Raw genomic sequence first — 17,408 nt, 5'->3', positions numbered from 1 at the left:
TTGTGTCCTTACCGTTTTAGTTATTGCTATCCTCAGTATCACTTGCATTTATAATTTTCTAAAAAAAGATAAAGTATTTTCTTCATCATCCTTTTATTGAGTAATGACAGTGCTCTGTAGTCTTGAGGCTCTGTAAATACACTTCTAATGATTTGTCAGCACTGACTCTCTTAGCACCTTCGTAATAAAATGGGGTCTCCCCAGTGCACTGCCTGAAGACTTGTCTTTTCATTCAAAGCTGGTGGCAAGTTCAGGGCTGTGCAGCTGTACCCTGAAAGGCCTATTGCTGCATGGATTTGGGAGAGAAGAAACTTATTGCCATGCTGTGAGCAGTGAGAGACCATGGGTAGGAATTAGGAGTAACCTGTTGGTGTCTGATGACCGTGGAGATGGCAAATGTTTACTGAGGTGCCTACTCACGGCTGTCCCACACAGGGCAGGGCAGAAGACATCTTCCAGGAGAGGAATGTGGAGTTGGTTGAAGGGCCCAGGTGTTCTCCATGAGCAGACTGTACCCAGAGTGGGCAGTGACCCTCATTTAGTGGGTTTGTGTTTGTGGGAGACTGCTTTATTGTGCTGTCCTCTGTGCAGATCTTCAAGCTTGTGCTGAGGATGCCCTCTGAGCAGGGACAGCACAAAGCCTTCTCCACGTACCTCCCTCACCTTGCCATGGTCTTCCAGTTTCTCAGCATGGCCACGTTTGCCTACCTGAAGTCCCCTCCATCTCCTACCCATCTCTGGATCTGGTGGTGGCAGTTCTGCACTCGGTGGTGTCTCCAGCGTTGAACCCCTTCATCTACAGCATGAGGAAGCAGGAGCTCAAGGATATCATTTGAAAAGTGTTTATTGATTGTTTTTCAGTATTCATAGGGTTTCATTCTCTCTTCTGAAATGACTCCCAATATATCATCTTCCAGGTTTGTGTTGTGTTATTTTTTCATTATAATTATGTATGTATTTATTATTATTTATTGATGCTTGTGCTTCTGCTGTTCCTAGAAAAATACTTGGATTCCTCCCACTGCTAGTGAGGAATGACTTTGCATTGTCTCACCTGAAGGCTATATAAAAGTTTATCTTAAAGCCTTTCTCTGTGTGGACTCCCCCATAGCATCTCTGTAACAAAATACGATCTCCCCAGAGTCCTGCCTGAAGGCTGGGCTCTTCCTGCGAAGACGGTGCCAGAAATAGGCCTAAATACTTGCTGTTTCTCCCTGGGTGCAAGACCAAATAGCTCCTGGTTGTGTCTAGTGACAGTGGACTGTGACAAAGGACTGTTATGGTTTAACCAGGCTGTCAGCTAAGCACCACACAGCCATTCGCTCGCCCTCCCCACTCCCTCTCTGGGATGGGAGAGAGAATTGGAAAAAAAATAAAGCCTGTAGATTGAGAAAAAGACATGTTATTAGGACTGAAAAGAAAGAAAAATAATAATAATGATACTAGTACTACTAATAATGACGTCTTCAAAACAAGTGATACACAATGCAATTGCTCACCACCTGCAGAGTGATGCCCAGCCTATCCCTGAGCAGCCGGTCCCTCCACCCCGGCCAGACCCTCCCATATTAATTGCTCAGCATAACATCAGATGGTATGGAATATCCCTTTGGCCAGTTCGGGTCAGCCTGGTTCTGTCCCCTCCCAGGACAGATAGAGAAGCTGAAAAGTCCTTGGCTTAGTGTAAGCAGTGCCCTGCAACAGTTAAAACATCGGTGTGTTATCAACATTGTTCTCATCCTAAATCCCAAACACAGCACCTTACCAGCTACTAGGAGAAAAATTAACTCTATCCTAGCCGAAATTAGGACACAGTGGAGATGGTGAATGGTTACTGCATAACATACCCAGCGTGCACATACCCAACAGGCCCCACAAAGTGACAGATCACACAAGGTGGGGTTAAAAGACAAAAACAATAAATCAGTGCTTCTGTATGTTTAAACCGAGTTCTAAACTGAATTATTTATAGGTAAGCAAGGACTGTGCAGCCCCAGAGGGGAGAGTGGAACCCAGCAGGAACAGGGAGGGGGAGCTGGCAATGACCAATGTCATCCTTAGTGAAGTACCACCATCTGGTCCAGAGATAAACCACAGCCCACTTGCTTTGCAGAGTAGCACCACTATTCAGCACTGCCCAGGAGGGAGCTGGTCTTGGAAATGTCTGGGTCCTTCCTCCTGCTGGGATCTGTGTCTGCACTGGGAAATGACCAGCCCTGTCACCCATGCCCTGGTTCAGGCCCCGGCCCCATATCAGCCTACAATTACTGCCACTGTCCCTCTGCACTAGGTGTTGGGTTTTTCCCTGTGATCTCCCCTGATCTCAAGCAATGAGTCTTCTTTTGGAGCAGGCTGTCACAGCCTGCCTGCACAGTCCCAGAGAATCCTGGTGAGGCAGCGCTTCAAGATCAGGCTGTGATTACCCTTGGTCTCAGTACATACGGTGGTCTGGATGGGGCACAAGGAGGGGCAGAAAGGACAAAAGACAATGAGGAGGAAAGGTAGAAAAAGAAATTTCAAAAGAGGTTAAGGAAAAAAAATCACATCTGAACATGAGAGGTGAACCAAGAACTGACCGATGTGATCTAACTCTCAAGTTATCCCAGCTGAGGCTAGGCCAAGGTACAGATCTCCACAGGTTCCTTCTGGCTCATAATCCTCAAGGAAGAAGGAGCTGTTCAGTGGAGTCAGGACCTGGGAACACTGCTGTGGGCTGAGACAGTGCATGCTTTTGTAATCTCCGTTCCTCAGGGTTACCTAGTGAGTTAAGTCATCCTAAAAGCAAGCTCTGTTCTATGGGCACCAGGACTCAGACTGGTTTCAGGTAGCGCAGAAAAGTTTTCAGAAACACTGCCAGCTATCACAGAACTACAGAATGTTTGAGGTTGGAAGGGAGCTCTGGAGATTGCCTAGGCCAACCCCATTGCTCAAGCAGGGCAAGCTTGAGCAGGTTGTCCATGCTCATGTCCATGTCCAGACACGTTCTGAGTATCTCGAGGTATGTTGGCTCCACAACTTCTCTGAGGAACCTGTGCCACTCATCAACCCACTTCACAGTACAGAAGAGCTTTCCTGTTTCCAGGAGGTTTCCTTTGTTGCCCATTGCCTATTGTCCTGTCAATGGGCACTTCAGAAAACAGTCAGGCTGCTTTGTCTTAATTCCTCCCATCATGACTTCACCAAATGTGGCCACACCTGGAGTATTGTGTCCAATTCTGGGCTCCCCAGTACAAGAGGGACATGGAACTGCTGGAGCTAGTCCAGAGGAGGTCTACAAAGAGGATGAGGAGCACCTGTCATACGAGGACAGGCTGAGAGAGTGGGGCCTGTTTGGCCTGGAAGAGAGAAGACTGAAGGAAGACCTCAACAATGGGTATAAATATCTGAGGGGAGGGTGTTGAGAGGATGGAACCAGATTTTTTCAGTTGTGCCCAGCAACAGGACTACAGGCAACATGGCACTAACTGAAACACAGGAAGATCTGTCTGAATATGAGACAACACTTCTTTACTGAGAGGGTGACAAAACACTGGAACAGGTTGCCCAGAGAGGATGTGGAGTCTCCTTTGCTGGAGATATTCAGAATCCACCTGAATGTCATCCTGCACAATGTGCTCTAGGTGACCCTGCTTGGCAGGGAGATTAGACTAAACAATCTTCAGAGGTCCCTTCCAACCTCGGCCGTTCTGTGATTCTTTGATAAAAACCTCCCCCTTGCCTTCTCTTCTCCAGGCTCAACACTCCAGCTCTCTCAGCCTCTCCTCATCTGCAGACTCTCCAGTCTCTTAATGATCTTTGTGTCATTTACTGGACTTACTGCACTACATCCAGGTCTTTCATGCACAGGGAAGCCCAGAACTGGACACTGCACACTGGGTTTAGTCTCAGCAGAGGTCAGTAGAGAGGAAGGACCAACTCCCTGAATGTACTGGCAAGGTTTGTAATAATGAAGCCCAAGGTGCTGGTGGCCTTCTTTGATGTAATTCCACATGGCTGGCACCCGTCCATCTCATTGACCACCAGAAAACCCAGGTCCTTCTCTACCAAGCTGATTTCTAGCTGGTTGGCCCCAAGCAATGTCTTGGTGCGTACTGTTATTCCTGCAGGAGCATTTCGTTTTGTTGAATTTCATGCAATTCATCTTTGCCCAGTTTTGGCTGCGAGGTCCCTCAGAATGAATGCAAGACCACCTTGTGTGTTGGCCACTGCTCTCAGATTCATATCATCTGCCAACTTGCCCCATTGTACAAGTCATTAATAAACTTGTTAAATAATATTGGTCCAGTATTGACTCCCTGTTTGCACAGTACTGAAAGACCTCCAGCTAGAATGTGTGTATCTGGTAACTACCCTCTGAACCCAGATGTTTAGCAAAATTCCAGTCCATATCATCCACACAGGATCACAAAATTAAAGAATGGCTGAGGTTTGAATGGACAGGATAGGTCCCAATATTGCCCCTACAGTGTCCTCCTTGTGACTGACCTCCAACTAGACTACCTGCCACTGGACTATGAGCCCAGCTGTGCAGGAACTTTCCAGTCCACCTCACTGCCTCCTCATTCTGCCTGGACTTCATCAGCTTCTCTATCAGGATCTTATGGGAAACGTGAAAAACCTTTCTGAAGACAAGGCAGACAGCATCCCCTGCTCTCCCCTCATTTACCAAGGCAGTCTTTTCATTGGAGAAGGTTATCAAGTGGTTAAGTCTCAACAAACCCTTGGTGAATCCATGCTGACCACTCCTGATCACTTTGTTATCCTCCATGTGCTTGGAAATGCTTTCCAGGATTATCTGCTCTATCACCTTCCCACAATCTGAGGAAAGGCTTTCTGGCCTCTAGTTCCCTGGGACCTATGTCTTGCCTTTGTGCAAGATAGGAGTCACATTTGCCTTCCTCAGTTTTGCTCTGGGCCTCTTTCTAAGGCTGTGCTCTGGGTTTCTGGGTATTGCTTGGAGTCTGGCACTTGGAGAGCCATGGTGCTATGCAACTGTACACCCCATAAAGATTTGGCCAGCTCATAAAGAGGAAGGATGAAAGGCAAGTCCTAGCAGGTGTGGCCATGGGTCGACAGCAAAGAGCTAAAGGCAGGACCTATCCAACCCCTCTAAGCTTCATTGCTCTCTGCTCCATTTAGATCTGAGGTGGAGATGTGCAATGTGCCAATACACGCATATCCTGGGAACACAGTTTCACTATTTAAGGTTTTGGGAAGGAACGTGTTTGGGAAAATGTGTGCAAATTTTGGTGAGAATTCATAGACAAGCCTAAAAATTCTGAAAACTAGTGCATTTCGTTTGTTTTGTCTCTTGGCTTCCTTCCGTAAATCAACAGAGCTGAATAGAGGGCTTAATATAGAGCTGAAGAGTGTCTTTTATTTTTTACTGGACTGTGTCTTTTATTTTTCAATGCTGTCAATTAAGACATTACCTTTAGTGCCTGCATGTAGCTCATTCTCTGAGGAAAGCAAATGGGAAATGGTGCCAAGGGGCTGGAAAACATTCCGATGCAATGCTAGTGGAAAAATCTGAGCTTATCGCAGCTGTGTCAGTCCCAGGAGGCTGATGAGAGAAAGGGTGAGGCTGAGGAGTAGGGATGAAGACTGTGCATAGAGTGCCTGGCAGAAAAGGTCTTGATTTCCCTGCATGCTCAGAGTCCCTTAGCAGACATTCAGGATCAATACCAGTTGGAGATTGTTGATATCACTTTAACTGTATGCAGACAACTAAAGGAACAGCAGAAATAATAAATCCTTTCCTATAGTTTGTATTATTCTTGAAGTCTGTCCCTTTAAGGAGATTCCTGGCACCTCCCTAATGAACCCCGTAAGTATTGAAGACTTGGAAGAATTATGCCCAGAGCCTTGGCTTGTGAGGGAGTTTTGCATGTACATTCGCCCTCTGCTGCCATGTTCCTGAACTGCAGATCCTGAAAGCTTGAGCAAGGCTCTCAAGAAGTCAAAGACAGAAGCAAGCCTGCAAACGTCTAAGGGTCTTGGCCAGCCCCACTGAGGGCCATCCCAGAAGAGGCCGCGAGGGCAACAAGGAGACAAGGTGCCCGTCCCTGGGAGATGGTGGAGAAGGAAATCAGAGGCACTGCTTACAGGTGGAAAATCAAGTGGGGAGGTGGATCTGAAAGCCCTTGATGTGTTCAACCAAGGGAGATGGCCAAGGCCTGAGCACATCCCCTGGGAAGGGGGATCCTGCATGTCCTGGGCTGCTCGGGGCTCTGGCAGGGGCAGTGTGATGTGGGGTGTGCAATTCCGAGTGTAGGACACTTGTAGGACACTTGCCAGGCTCTGTGGGGTTGAGGAGGTAACAAGGCCCTGGGGCTGTAAGGGACCAGTGTCCTCTGGTGGGCCTCAGTGGAAGAGGCTGCAGCTGTAGCCCTGAGGCCATCAGTTCCACTGAGGGGGCTCCAGCCCCAAAATGGCCCATTGTCATCCCCCCTCCACAGCCTGTCCTACATTTTCCTCTACCTGTGCTTTCATCCCTGCTGACTTTTACCATACACTCACATTCTCATTTCAGTCTGGCCTGATAATTGCCAAAGCTGTCCTAACTTCTCTCCATCCTTACTGGCTGTGGCTTGAAATGCATCCCTGTGTTTTTCTGAGTATTTACCACTACCCGTGGTTTCCCCACAACTAATCAGGCTTCTTCCAAAGCCTGACCCTGTTGGTCCTCTATCAGCCAATATGTCCCAGACCTATATTCGCCTGAATCATCTCTGCACTGAATCTCTACGTTGCAGCCCAGAACTCCTCATCATCCTTCTGCGATGGAAAAGGCCACACTAGAGCAGGTACACCTCTGAAGAGAGTGTGGCACATGGATAAGTGCACAACACAGAAGGTATACCTGCAAGCATCCGTGGCCGCTGGTAATTCCATGACACAGTAGGTAAAGCTCTGAAGGGAGTAAGACTCATGAATAAGGCTGTGTTGGAACAGGTACACCTCTAAAGGGCTGTGGCCTGTGGACGAGCCCAGGCTGGAGCAGGGGTGAGGGGAGGAGCTCATTGCAATGTTAGATTCTGCGGCCTGGTCTGTGCTGTGGTTTAACCCAGCAGGCAGATAAGCACCACACAGCCATGTTCTGTAGGAGGTACCACTCGAACCAATAGCAGAGAAGCCTCACAAGGAGCAGTGCAAGTGCAGCAGTGACCTAACCTGAGCTGGCATTGGTGCCCTCTCACTCCAAGTAACATATGTCTTCTCCTGTCCTTTGGGGTCACAACAACAGATAGAACCCAATTCATGGACTAAATGGAATCATTGAACATTTTATGGACATTTCATTAAGAAGGCCCATAGACTAAGGGAATTATATTTGTGTTTTAATTGCAGGGTGTTGATTAATGAAGACTTATTGGAAAGTCTTGAACCTGTCACTGTATATACGGTAGAGAATAAGAGGTGGATATTGTCCTCGTTACTTCTTGGGTGACTTTTTAGGCTCTGAACCCAGCTCAGAGAGGTGGTTTGTTCCCCCCCAGAGGGACACTGAATGGCTAAGTCAGAAGTGCGTATGTGTGCCCTGTATAGATGAGGCTTCAGTGTGTACATTTTGTTCATGTACTGAGGCAAACCTGAGTGAGCACAAATGCCTTCAGCCTGTGTCCATTCCTCATGCCATACAGTATCTCAGATGAGTGCAGAGCAGGGCAATGCACTGCAGGACTGAGGTGCCTCCCAGCATCTGGGAGAGGCAGCAGGAGCCAGCGGGACACCACAACCACTGCAATGCCCTGCCTTTGGGTGTGCAAGAGAAAGACTTGTGTGTTCTGGTCTGTCTCCTGCATCACCTTCCCCTGCCTTCCTGGACTATGTCAGCAAATGTGCCAGAGGGATCAGAGAATTTTCTGGAGTCTTAGAAGGACATCAAACCTGTCTTCCAGAAGAAGAGAAAATAGGGTGGGAAGAATTAAGGCTGGTGAGCCTCACCTCAGTCCCTGGGAAGGTGATGGGGCAAGCTTTTCCACAGCCTCCTCCAGGCACTTGAAGGACAAAAACAGGATTGCTGAACCCACAGGGGAGGGGAAAGAAAGGGAAACTGTCTACCTGCACCTTGGCCTGTGTCTTTGTCTCCCAGAGACTCCTCATAGCCTGATTGGTGCTATGTGGACTTATCAAATGGATGAGGCTGTGGGTGGGAATTCTGCTGGACAATCTGGCCCACTTGTCATTTGTACTGCAAAGTTCTCCTGGAGGAGGAAATGTCACTGAAAGGGTAGTGATGTGGTGCCTGACATCACCCAGAAGGAGTCTGTGGTCAGCTCATACTAGTGTGTTTCAAGCAACTGCCATGGAGGGTGGGGAGACATCAGTGAAAATAAGGAAATATCTGGATTAGAGCAAGGTGGAGAAGCAAGGTGGGTGCCTACAGCCTGCAGGGAAAAGTGGGAAGGGATAGGACAGTGCAGGACAGCCTTTGGTGGAAAAGACCGAGAGCACTGGCAAGGCTGGAAGGCCCCAGCAGCACCAAGGTCTTTGTCCCCCTGGCTATGGCAGTTGTCTCTGCTACTGAGGCTCACGAGAACACATGCTGTGCTCATGACAATGGGGCCTTGTTGCCTCCTTGCAACCCAGTGGGGAGGCCAGCAGGTGTCATAGCATTGTCTTTCACACAACATCACACACCCCACATCCCACTGCCCCAGAAAGAGCCCTGAGCCATGGGTGAGGAACAGGACCTCCCTGCCCAGGGGCTGGGGGACAGGGCTTGGCCTTTCTGCTTCACCAAACAAACCAAGGTCTTTACTCAGTATTAGAGTCTCCTGCCCAGTGCTTTTGCCTACCTGCAATCACGGCCTCCAATTGTGTTCTCTAACAAGTCCATGGGGAGGCTTTGTCAGTAATGACCCTCACTGGGGCCCATTAATACTCCTAGACACTTCAAAGTTTCCTTCTGACTTTAACTTCTCCTGCAGTTACATCATTCTCTTCTCACTAGCTTAGGTTTATGGACTCAGCACCAAATGCACCATGGGGCTCATTACAATTCAGCCATTTTCATCCAGTCTTCCAGACTTGTACAGTTAATTAATGAGTTTTCAAGAGTGTTGTTAAAGAGGAAGTTTTCAATGACCACTTTACAAAACAACATTTTCATATGTAAGCTTATTTAACTTAGTAGCATTCAGTAGTTGACGTGAATCCAAAGTGTCTCCTAAGGAGGTCTGGATGGATAGGAAAAGCAGTCCCTTGAAGTCCTAGACTGTGTGGTCAGCCTTGCTGCTCAGCTCTCCATCCCCACCACTTCTCACATCAGCCAGCGTGACTAGCATCACTTTTAATTACATCAGACTTCTCCACTGACATCTGCAGGTGGATGTTACAGCCCCTTTCCACCAGCTGCTGCCTCCTTCTCTGAGAAAAGTAGATGCAAACAGTTTTTTCTTGTTTTTTGTGTTTCTTTGCTAATAATACTTAACAAAAAATACAGCAAAGAAACACTCGCTAAAAAAAAATAGTAAAAAAAAGTCCACAGCAGTGGGCCATATCCAAGTTGCACCATGCACAGGGGATAAGTGTACAGAAAAACATCTGACTCAAATAGATGGGAAATGGAAAATGAGAAATACAGCTACAGAATTGTGTACATGGATGATGAGAGAGGCTACCAAAGGATGGGCAAGTTGAATTCCCCTCAAGTCCCAAGAAGCAACTGGATGTATCAGAAGGATCTGAATGACCAAAGAGCAAGTGGAAGGAAACTCTGCAGAACAAGGGAAACTGCACATGTCCAGATAGTCTGCTGGAAAGGTGACTTCTGATATGGTCTCTTTAATCAGACCATCTGGAAATACCTGAAAGTCCTGCCTGAGCAGCGTCATCTCCTTCTATGACCAGTGACCTGCCTGGGGGATGAGGGAAAGCCTGTTGATGTAGTCTACCTAGCCTTCAGCAAGGCCTTTGACACAGTCTCCCACAGTATTCTCCTGGAGAAGCTGGCAGCCCATGGCTTGGACAGGTACACTCTATGCTGGGTTAAAAGCTGGATGGATGGCCAGGCCCAGAGGGTAGTGGTGAATGAAGTGAAATCCAGCTGACGAGCAATCACCAGTGGTGTTCCCCAAGGGTTGGTGTTGGGGCCCATCTTCTTTAATATCTTTATGGATGATTTGGATGTGGGAATTGAGTGCACCCTCAGTAAGTTTGCAGGTGACACCAAGTTGGGGGGAAGTGTCAAACTGCCAGAGGGTAGGAAGGCCCAGTAGAGGGACCTGGACAGGTTGGTTCAATGGGCAGAGGCCAGTGGGATGAGGTTCACCATGGCTAAGTGCTAGGTCCTGCCCTTTGCTCACAATAACTCCAATGCAAGGCTACAGGCTTGGGGCAGAGTGGCTCAAAAGCTGTGCAGAGGAAAGGGATCTGGGGGTGTGGTCAAAGCTTGCCTGAACATGAGCTGGCAGCGTGCCAAGGTAGCCAAAAAGGCCAACAGCATCCTGACTTGTATCAGTAGTGTAGCCAGCAGGACCAGGGAGATGTTCATCCCCCTGTACTCTACTCTGGTGAGTCCGTACCACATGTACTGTGTTCAGTTTTGGGCCCCTCACTTCCAGAAGGACATCCAGGTGCTGGAGCGTGTCCAGAGAAGGGCTACAAACCTGGTGAAGGGCCTGGAAAACAACAGTTATGAGGAGCCGCTGAGGGAACTGGGGTTGTTTAATCTGGTGAAGAGGAGGCTCAGAGGAGACCTTGTTGCTCTCTACAGCTAACTGAGAGGAAGTGGTGGGGAGCTGAGTGTTTGCCTCTTCTTACAGGAAACTAGTGATAGGACTAGAGGGAATGGCCTCACATTTCACTGGGGCTGGGGATTAGATTAGAAATTAGGAGACATTTCTTCTCAGAAAGAGTAGTCAGGGATTGGGATGGGTTGCCCAGGGAAGTGGTGGAGTCACTGTCCCTAGGGGTGTTTAAGGAAAAGCTGGACATGGTGCTTAGGAACACGGTTTAGTGGGTGACATTGGCAGTAGGGCATCAGTTAGACCAGCTGATCTTGGAGGCATTTTCCAACCTTGACTTATGATTCTATGATTCTCTGATGGGGAAGATGAAATGCGGTGCTCAAGAGACAGAGTTCTGGCAATGCGACTACAGAGGAAGATCAGTATTTTTTCTCATGCTGTAATAATCATCATATGATCATTTTGATGGGCACCTCAAATATTGTATTAGAAGTGTTCGATCATTTCAGCTAATTGAAGTGAAATTTTTGAAATTCTTAAAAAATACGTAGGCAATCTTCAGACTTACACCAATAAAATGACAATTTTCTGTTGTGCATGGAGCCCTGATGTGACAAAACCCTCGCTGCCCAACCATTGCTGATGGGCAGAGGAGCAGGGGCACCTTACAGAGGAGTTGTGGTTGAGGAGCCAGGGTGGGCATCCCTTGTCCTGAGCTGAGGGCCAGCAGCATGAAGGGCTCCTGGAGAGTGACCATTACTTCCACCCTTACTGCCATGTTCTCAGGGCTCCTGCAGCTCTCCTCGAAAGGTAAGGATGTCAGGAGCTCCTTCTCAAGGGGTGACAAAGGGGCTGTCAGCTGTCCAAAGGTGCAAGTCCTGGGCTGTGGGGCAGGCTGGACAGGGCTGGTGGCTGCTGTGGGAGCCCAGCCTGAGAGTCCCGCTGGACTTAAGGAACAATGCGGCAGTCAGGACTCCTGGGTCCTCATGCTAGGGCTGTCCTGAGCCCTAGGGCTTGTCTGGGCATGGCTCAATGTGTCCTCATGATGGGGGACAAATCAGGGCCATGTTTCCCTGGGAGCTGGTGCATCTTTGGGATCTGGATCTTGGTGGAAAGTTGTCTAGTGTCTCAGAGACTGGTGTGGTTTGCAGCTCCCACAGGCCTCTCAGGAGTGTGCCAGAAACCCTTCCCCTTGTACTGCTCTCCTTCAGGGGAACTCTGTTCCTTGGGTGACGAGACACTGGAAAGCAGCCCTGCAGAGAGGGATCTGGGGGTTTTGGTTGATAGCAAGCTGAATATGAGCCAGTAGTGTGCCCTGGCAGCCAGGAGGGCCAACCGTATCCTGGGATGCATCAAGCACGGCATTGCTAGTCAGTTGAGAGAGGTGATTGTCCCACTCTACCTTGCACTGTTGGGGCCTCACCTTGAGTAGTGGAGGGGAAGTGGTGGAGTCACCATCCCTGGAAGTCTATAAAAGATGTTTAGACGTAGAGCTTAGGGATATGGTTTAGTGGGGACTGTTAGTGTTAGGTTAGAGGTTGGACTCGATGATCTTGAGGTCTCTTCCAACCTAGAAATTCTGTGATTCTGTGATTCTGTGATCCTTATGAGTCCTGTCCAACTTGGGATATACTATGATTCTATGATTTTTGCACCAACTCCCACCTCTCTTCCTCAGACATCTGGCTGCACATAGTTTTTTGTTGTTATTTTTGTGTGTGGGTATCTTTTTCTTTTAATATTTACAAAAAATGTATATTAAAAATAAACAAACACCAACAAAAATAAAAGAAGCAACCAAACAAAAACCACAGTCCACAACTGTGAGTCAACTCTAACTTGCCTCCAATGAGGTGCACCATCCACCATTGATGACTGTACAAGAAATTTTTGACACAGATATAAGAAATGGTAAAAGAGAAATATAGAATTGGCTACAGGGATGATGAAAGGGACTACTGAAATACAGGCAAGCTCAACCTCCCCAAACTCCCTAGAAGCAACTGTGTATATGAGAAGTATCTGAATGACCAAAGAGCAAGAGCAAGTGGAGGGCAACCCTGCAGAAGAGAGGAAAATGCACGTCCACACACTCTGCTGGAAAGGGGATTTCCAGCATGGTCTGTTTCGTAAGGCCAGGTGGAAATACCTCAAAGACTGAGGAGATGAAGTGCAGTGCATAGGAGAAATTCTGGCAATGCAAATACAGGGGAAAATATATATACATACATACATACATATATATACATATATATATACATATTTGTATTATCTGCCTTTCTTGATGGGAATATTCACATCTTTCTGTCTGTATAGTGGAATATCACAGAATCACAGAATCACAGAATTTCTAGGTTGGAAGAGACCTCAAGATCATCGTGTCCAACCTCTGACCTAACACTAACAAGTCCTCTACTAAACCATATCACTAAGTTCAACATCTAAATGTCTTTTAAAGACTTCCAGGGATGGTGACTCCACCACCTCCCTGGGCAGCCTGTTCCAGTGCCTAACAACCCTTTCAGTAAAGAAGTTCTTCCTAACATCTAACCTAAAACTCCCCTGGCGCAACTTAAGCCCATTCCCCCATTCCTGTCACCAGGCATGTGGGAGAACAGGCCAACCCCCACCTCGCTACAGCCTCCTTTAAGGTATCGGTAGAGAGCAATAAGGTCACCCCTGAGCCTCCTCTTCTCCAGGCTGAACAAGCCCAGCTCCTTCAGCCGCTCCTCGTAGGACTTGTTCTCCAGGCCCCTCACCAGCTTCATTGCCCTTCTCTGGACCCGCTCAAGCACCTCCATGTCCTTCTTGTAGCGAGGGGCCCCAAACTGAACACAGTACTCGAGGTGCGGCCTCACCAGAGCTGAGTACAGGGGGACGATCACCTCCCTAGCCCTGCTGGTCACACTGTTTCTTATGCAAGCCAGGATGCCGTTGGCCTTCTTGGCCACCTGAGCACACTGCTGGCTCATATTCAGCCAACTGTCCACCATCACTCCCAGGTCCTTCTCTGCCTGGCAGCTCTCCAACCACTCATCTCCCAGCCTGTAGCTCTGCTTGGGGTTATTGTGTCCCAGGTGCAGGACCCGGTACTTGGCCTTGTTGAACTTCATGCAGTTGACCTCAGCCCATCGGTGCAGCCTATCCAGATCCTCCTGCAGAGCTTTCCTACCCTCGAGCAGATCGACACACGCACCTAACTTGGTGTCATCTGCAAACTTACTGAGGGTGCACTCAATGCCCTCGTCCAGATCATTGATGAAGATATTAAAGAGGAACGGCCCCAGCACCGAGCCCTGGGGGACGCCACTAGTGACTGGCCTCCAACTGGACTTGACTCCATTTACCACGACTCTTTGGGCCCGGCTATCCAGCCAGTTTCCAACCCAATGAAGCGTGCGCCAGTCCAAGTCAAGAGCAGCCAGTTTCTTGAGGAGAATGCTGTGGGAGACGGTGTCAAAAGCCTTGCTGAAGTCAAGGTAGACCACATCCACAGCCTTTCCCTCGTCCACCCAGCGCGTCACTTTGTCATAGAAGGAGATCAGTTTCGTCAAGCAGGACCTGCCTTCCATAAACCCGTGCTGACTGGGCCTGATCGCCTGCTTGCCCTGCAAGTGCTGCATGATGACTCTCAAGAGGATCTGCTCCATGAGCTTCCCTGGTACTGAGGTCAAACTGACAGGCCTGTAGTTCCCCGGGTCTGCCCTCCGGCCCTTCTTGTAGATGGGCGTCACATTTGCTAGCCGCCAGTCAGCTGGGACCTCCCCCGATAGCCAGGACTGTTGATAAATAATGGTAAGCGGCTTGGCCAGCTCCTCTGCCAGTTCTTTCAGTACCCTTGGGTGGATCCCATCCGGCCCCATCGATTTGTGCACATCCAAGTGCCGTAGCAGGTCACCAACCAGTTCTTTGTGGATATATTTGTATAGCTACAGCTGTAACTACAGCTATATGTGCAAGTAAAGGTAAATTTATATACAGAGTTACATGTGTACACACAGATAACTGGGAGAGAGACGGGCGAGTGGCTGGGATTCTAGGATTTTACATCACCTGAACTATCAGGAAACCAACCCAGAAGTGCTGGGAGCTGGGGAGAGGGGAGAGGTGGAGGAAGGTCCCAGTGACACGGCTGGGAGGTGGGTTGTGATGCCATTCCTACTGCAGTGACCTGACTGCCTGGTGGCAGGCAGGCAGACACAGCGATGTCATCGAGTGCATCACAAACCCCACGGGACACGGGGCAGCTCAGGCAGGGGACAGCTCTGTCCACCATGGCTGGGCTGCTGCTGCTGAGGTCACCTCCTCACAACACTGCGATGGGCCAGGAGCAGGCAGGCCTCAGGAGGCCATCAAGAGCAGCAGCTGTGGAAGCTGCAGGCAGATGCCTGGGCCCTGGGGAGGGCTGCCCTGCAATGATGCCAGCTGGACATGGGGTGGGAGCCTGTGTGACTAGGCATGGGAAAATGCTGGATATGACAGAGCACAGTGTGAGAAAGGAGAGATTACAGGCAGGGCTGTGAGGGACAGCAACATCTCACGTGCCCTTGGTGGGCATAGATATGAGCAATGGCCAAACAGCCATTCCAGCCTTTCCCAGCTTCCCCCCAATTCTCCCACTTCGCTATCCCCTGGCCACCTCCCTGCCCTCTGCCCAGCCCAGCACAGCAGCCCAAGCTGGGGTGACCCCAAGACAGTGCCCTCCGCAGGTTGCTGCAGGGCTCTGGGCACCGCCACCACAGCCACAGCCCCTCTAAAGGGCACAGCAGCTCCTGGGGGCACAGAGGGCTCAGCACCACAGAGGGGAACATCCGAGGCAGAAGCATACAGAGGTCAGTGTCCCCTGCTGTGTCCCATGCTCTCTTCAGCAGCTGATCCTCAGAGGCCTGCAGCCCCTCCGTGCCATCCCTGGGGTTTCTCAGGCAGCTCCTGCTGCGCCATGGCCAGGGCAGCCAGGCCCGGGCTGCTGCAGCCAGAAAGGGTTTGCCAGTCCCATTACTTCCTGATCAACTGAGAGTGGGTCTCAGACAAAGAAGTTGTGGCTTCATCTATTTTGTTTAAATACACAGAGAGTCTGGCTCCTCATTTATGCAAAGCCTCAGGGTCACAAAAGATATGTTGGTACAAGGGGATGAAGAACAGCATTTCTTTGTGGAAAACAATATCACAAGGGGAAATGAAAAACAAAAGAAATTAAATCCATCCAGAAGTTAAGACAGCTTGCCCTATCATTACATAAACTGCAATTTACCTGAAAAAGAAAAGAAGCAGTTTATAGCTGCAAAAAGGTCCAGTCAGTTTCCTCAGCACATCCTTAAATATCTCTATGACATCACTTTTCTAATGGCATTCATGAGCTCCTGGTTCCTCATGCTGTAGATGAGGGGGTTCACTGCTGGGGGCATCACCGAGTACAGGACAGTCATCACCAGGTTCAGGGATGGTGAGGAGATGGAGGGGGGCTTCAGGTAGGCAAACATGCCTGTGCTGAGAAACAGGAAGACTATGACCAGGTGAGGGAGGCACGTGGAAAAGGCTTTGTGCCGGCCTTGCTTAGAGGGCATTCTCAGCACAGCCCTGAGGATCTGCACATAGGAGAAAAGAATGAAAACAAAACACCCTAAAAACAGAAAACCACTAAATGTGAGAAGCCCAATTTCCCTGAGGTAGGAGTCTGTGCAGGAGAGCTTGAGTATGGAGGGGATTTCACAGAAGAACTGGTCCACAGCATTGCCTTGGCAGAGGGGCAGGGAAAATGTATTGGCAGTGTGCAACAGAGAATAAAGAACCCCACTGCCCCAGGCAGCTGCTGCCATCTGGGCACAAGCTCTGCTGCCCAGAAGGCTCCCGTAGTGCAGGGGCTTGCAGATGGCAACATAGCGGTCATAGGACATGAGAGTAAGAAGAGAATACTCTGCTGAAAAGAAAAAGAAGAAGAAAAAGACCTGTGCAACGCATCCTGCATAGGAAATGGCCCTGGTGTCCCAGAGGGAATTGGCCATGGCTTTGGGGAGAGTGGTGGAGATGCAGCCCAGGTCGAGGAGGGCGAGGTTGAGGAGGAAGAAGTACATGGGGGTGTGGAGGTGGTGGTCGCAGGCTATGGCAGTGAGGATGAGGCCGTTGCCCAGGAGGGCAGCCAGGTAGATGCCCAGGAAGAGCGCGAAGTGCAGGAGCTGCAGCTCCCGTGTGTCTGCGAATGGCAGGAGGAGGAACTCGGTGCTGGAGCTGCTGTTGGTCATCTGATGCCTCTTGGACTCAGGGTCTATCGAAAGACCAAGGGACATGAACTTGGTACCTATGAAAGGTCTTAACATGTTCTGAAATACATAGTTTAGTGCACATGCAATACACCTGTAAGACAGTGGGGTCTGTTTATCATCCTCCAGCAAAATTGTAAGAAACAAAGTTGTGTTTTTGCAGTAGTGAATTACTTTTCTGTATTCCAAGGTAGTTGTGTAGTCATAATAAGGAGGAATGCTAAGTAGAGAAGTGGACAGTAGAAGGCCTCACTGTTCCAAAATACGGTAGAAGCTTGAGAAAAAACAGGATGAGCAGTGAGAGAACAGTAAAACAAAGATCACAAGTTCTCAAAACATAAGAAAGGAGAAATTAAAGGGTTGAAAAAAAGAAAAAATGTACATATATGGTATAGAGGAGCGTCAAGTAGCTTGTGGACCTGTAGTACTCAGCCAATGAGGAAACAAGGGAGATGAT

The 17,408-nt window shown here is 49.1% G+C and overlaps 1 protein-coding gene across 1 annotated transcript; it reads right to left on the bottom strand.

The window, feature by feature from the left end:
• Positions 1 to 16,018: 16,018 nt before the first annotated feature.
• LOC137847167 (olfactory receptor 14C36-like) lies at positions 16,019 to 16,952 on the bottom strand. The gene has a single exon (XM_068665460.1). The coding sequence runs from the start codon at positions 16,931 to 16,933 to the stop codon at positions 16,019 to 16,021; it is 915 nt and encodes a 304-aa protein (XP_068521561.1). The 5' UTR covers positions 16,934 to 16,952.
• Between the last annotated feature and the right edge of the window lie 456 nt (positions 16,953 to 17,408).

Source organism: Anas acuta, chromosome W (genome assembly GCF_963932015.1).
Source record: "Anas acuta chromosome W, bAnaAcu1.1, whole genome shotgun sequence".
Lineage (NCBI taxonomy): Eukaryota > Metazoa > Chordata > Aves > Anseriformes > Anatidae > Anas > Anas acuta.
The sequence above is the reverse complement of the archived record's forward strand: the minus strand, read 5'-3'. Positions and strand labels throughout refer to the sequence as shown.

What these genes read in the sequence shown, in the direction of transcription:
- LOC137847167 (XM_068665460.1), bottom strand. Translation starts at nt 16,933, where the DNA reads ATGACCAACAGCAGCTCCAGCACCGAGTTCCTCCTCCTGCCATTCGCA.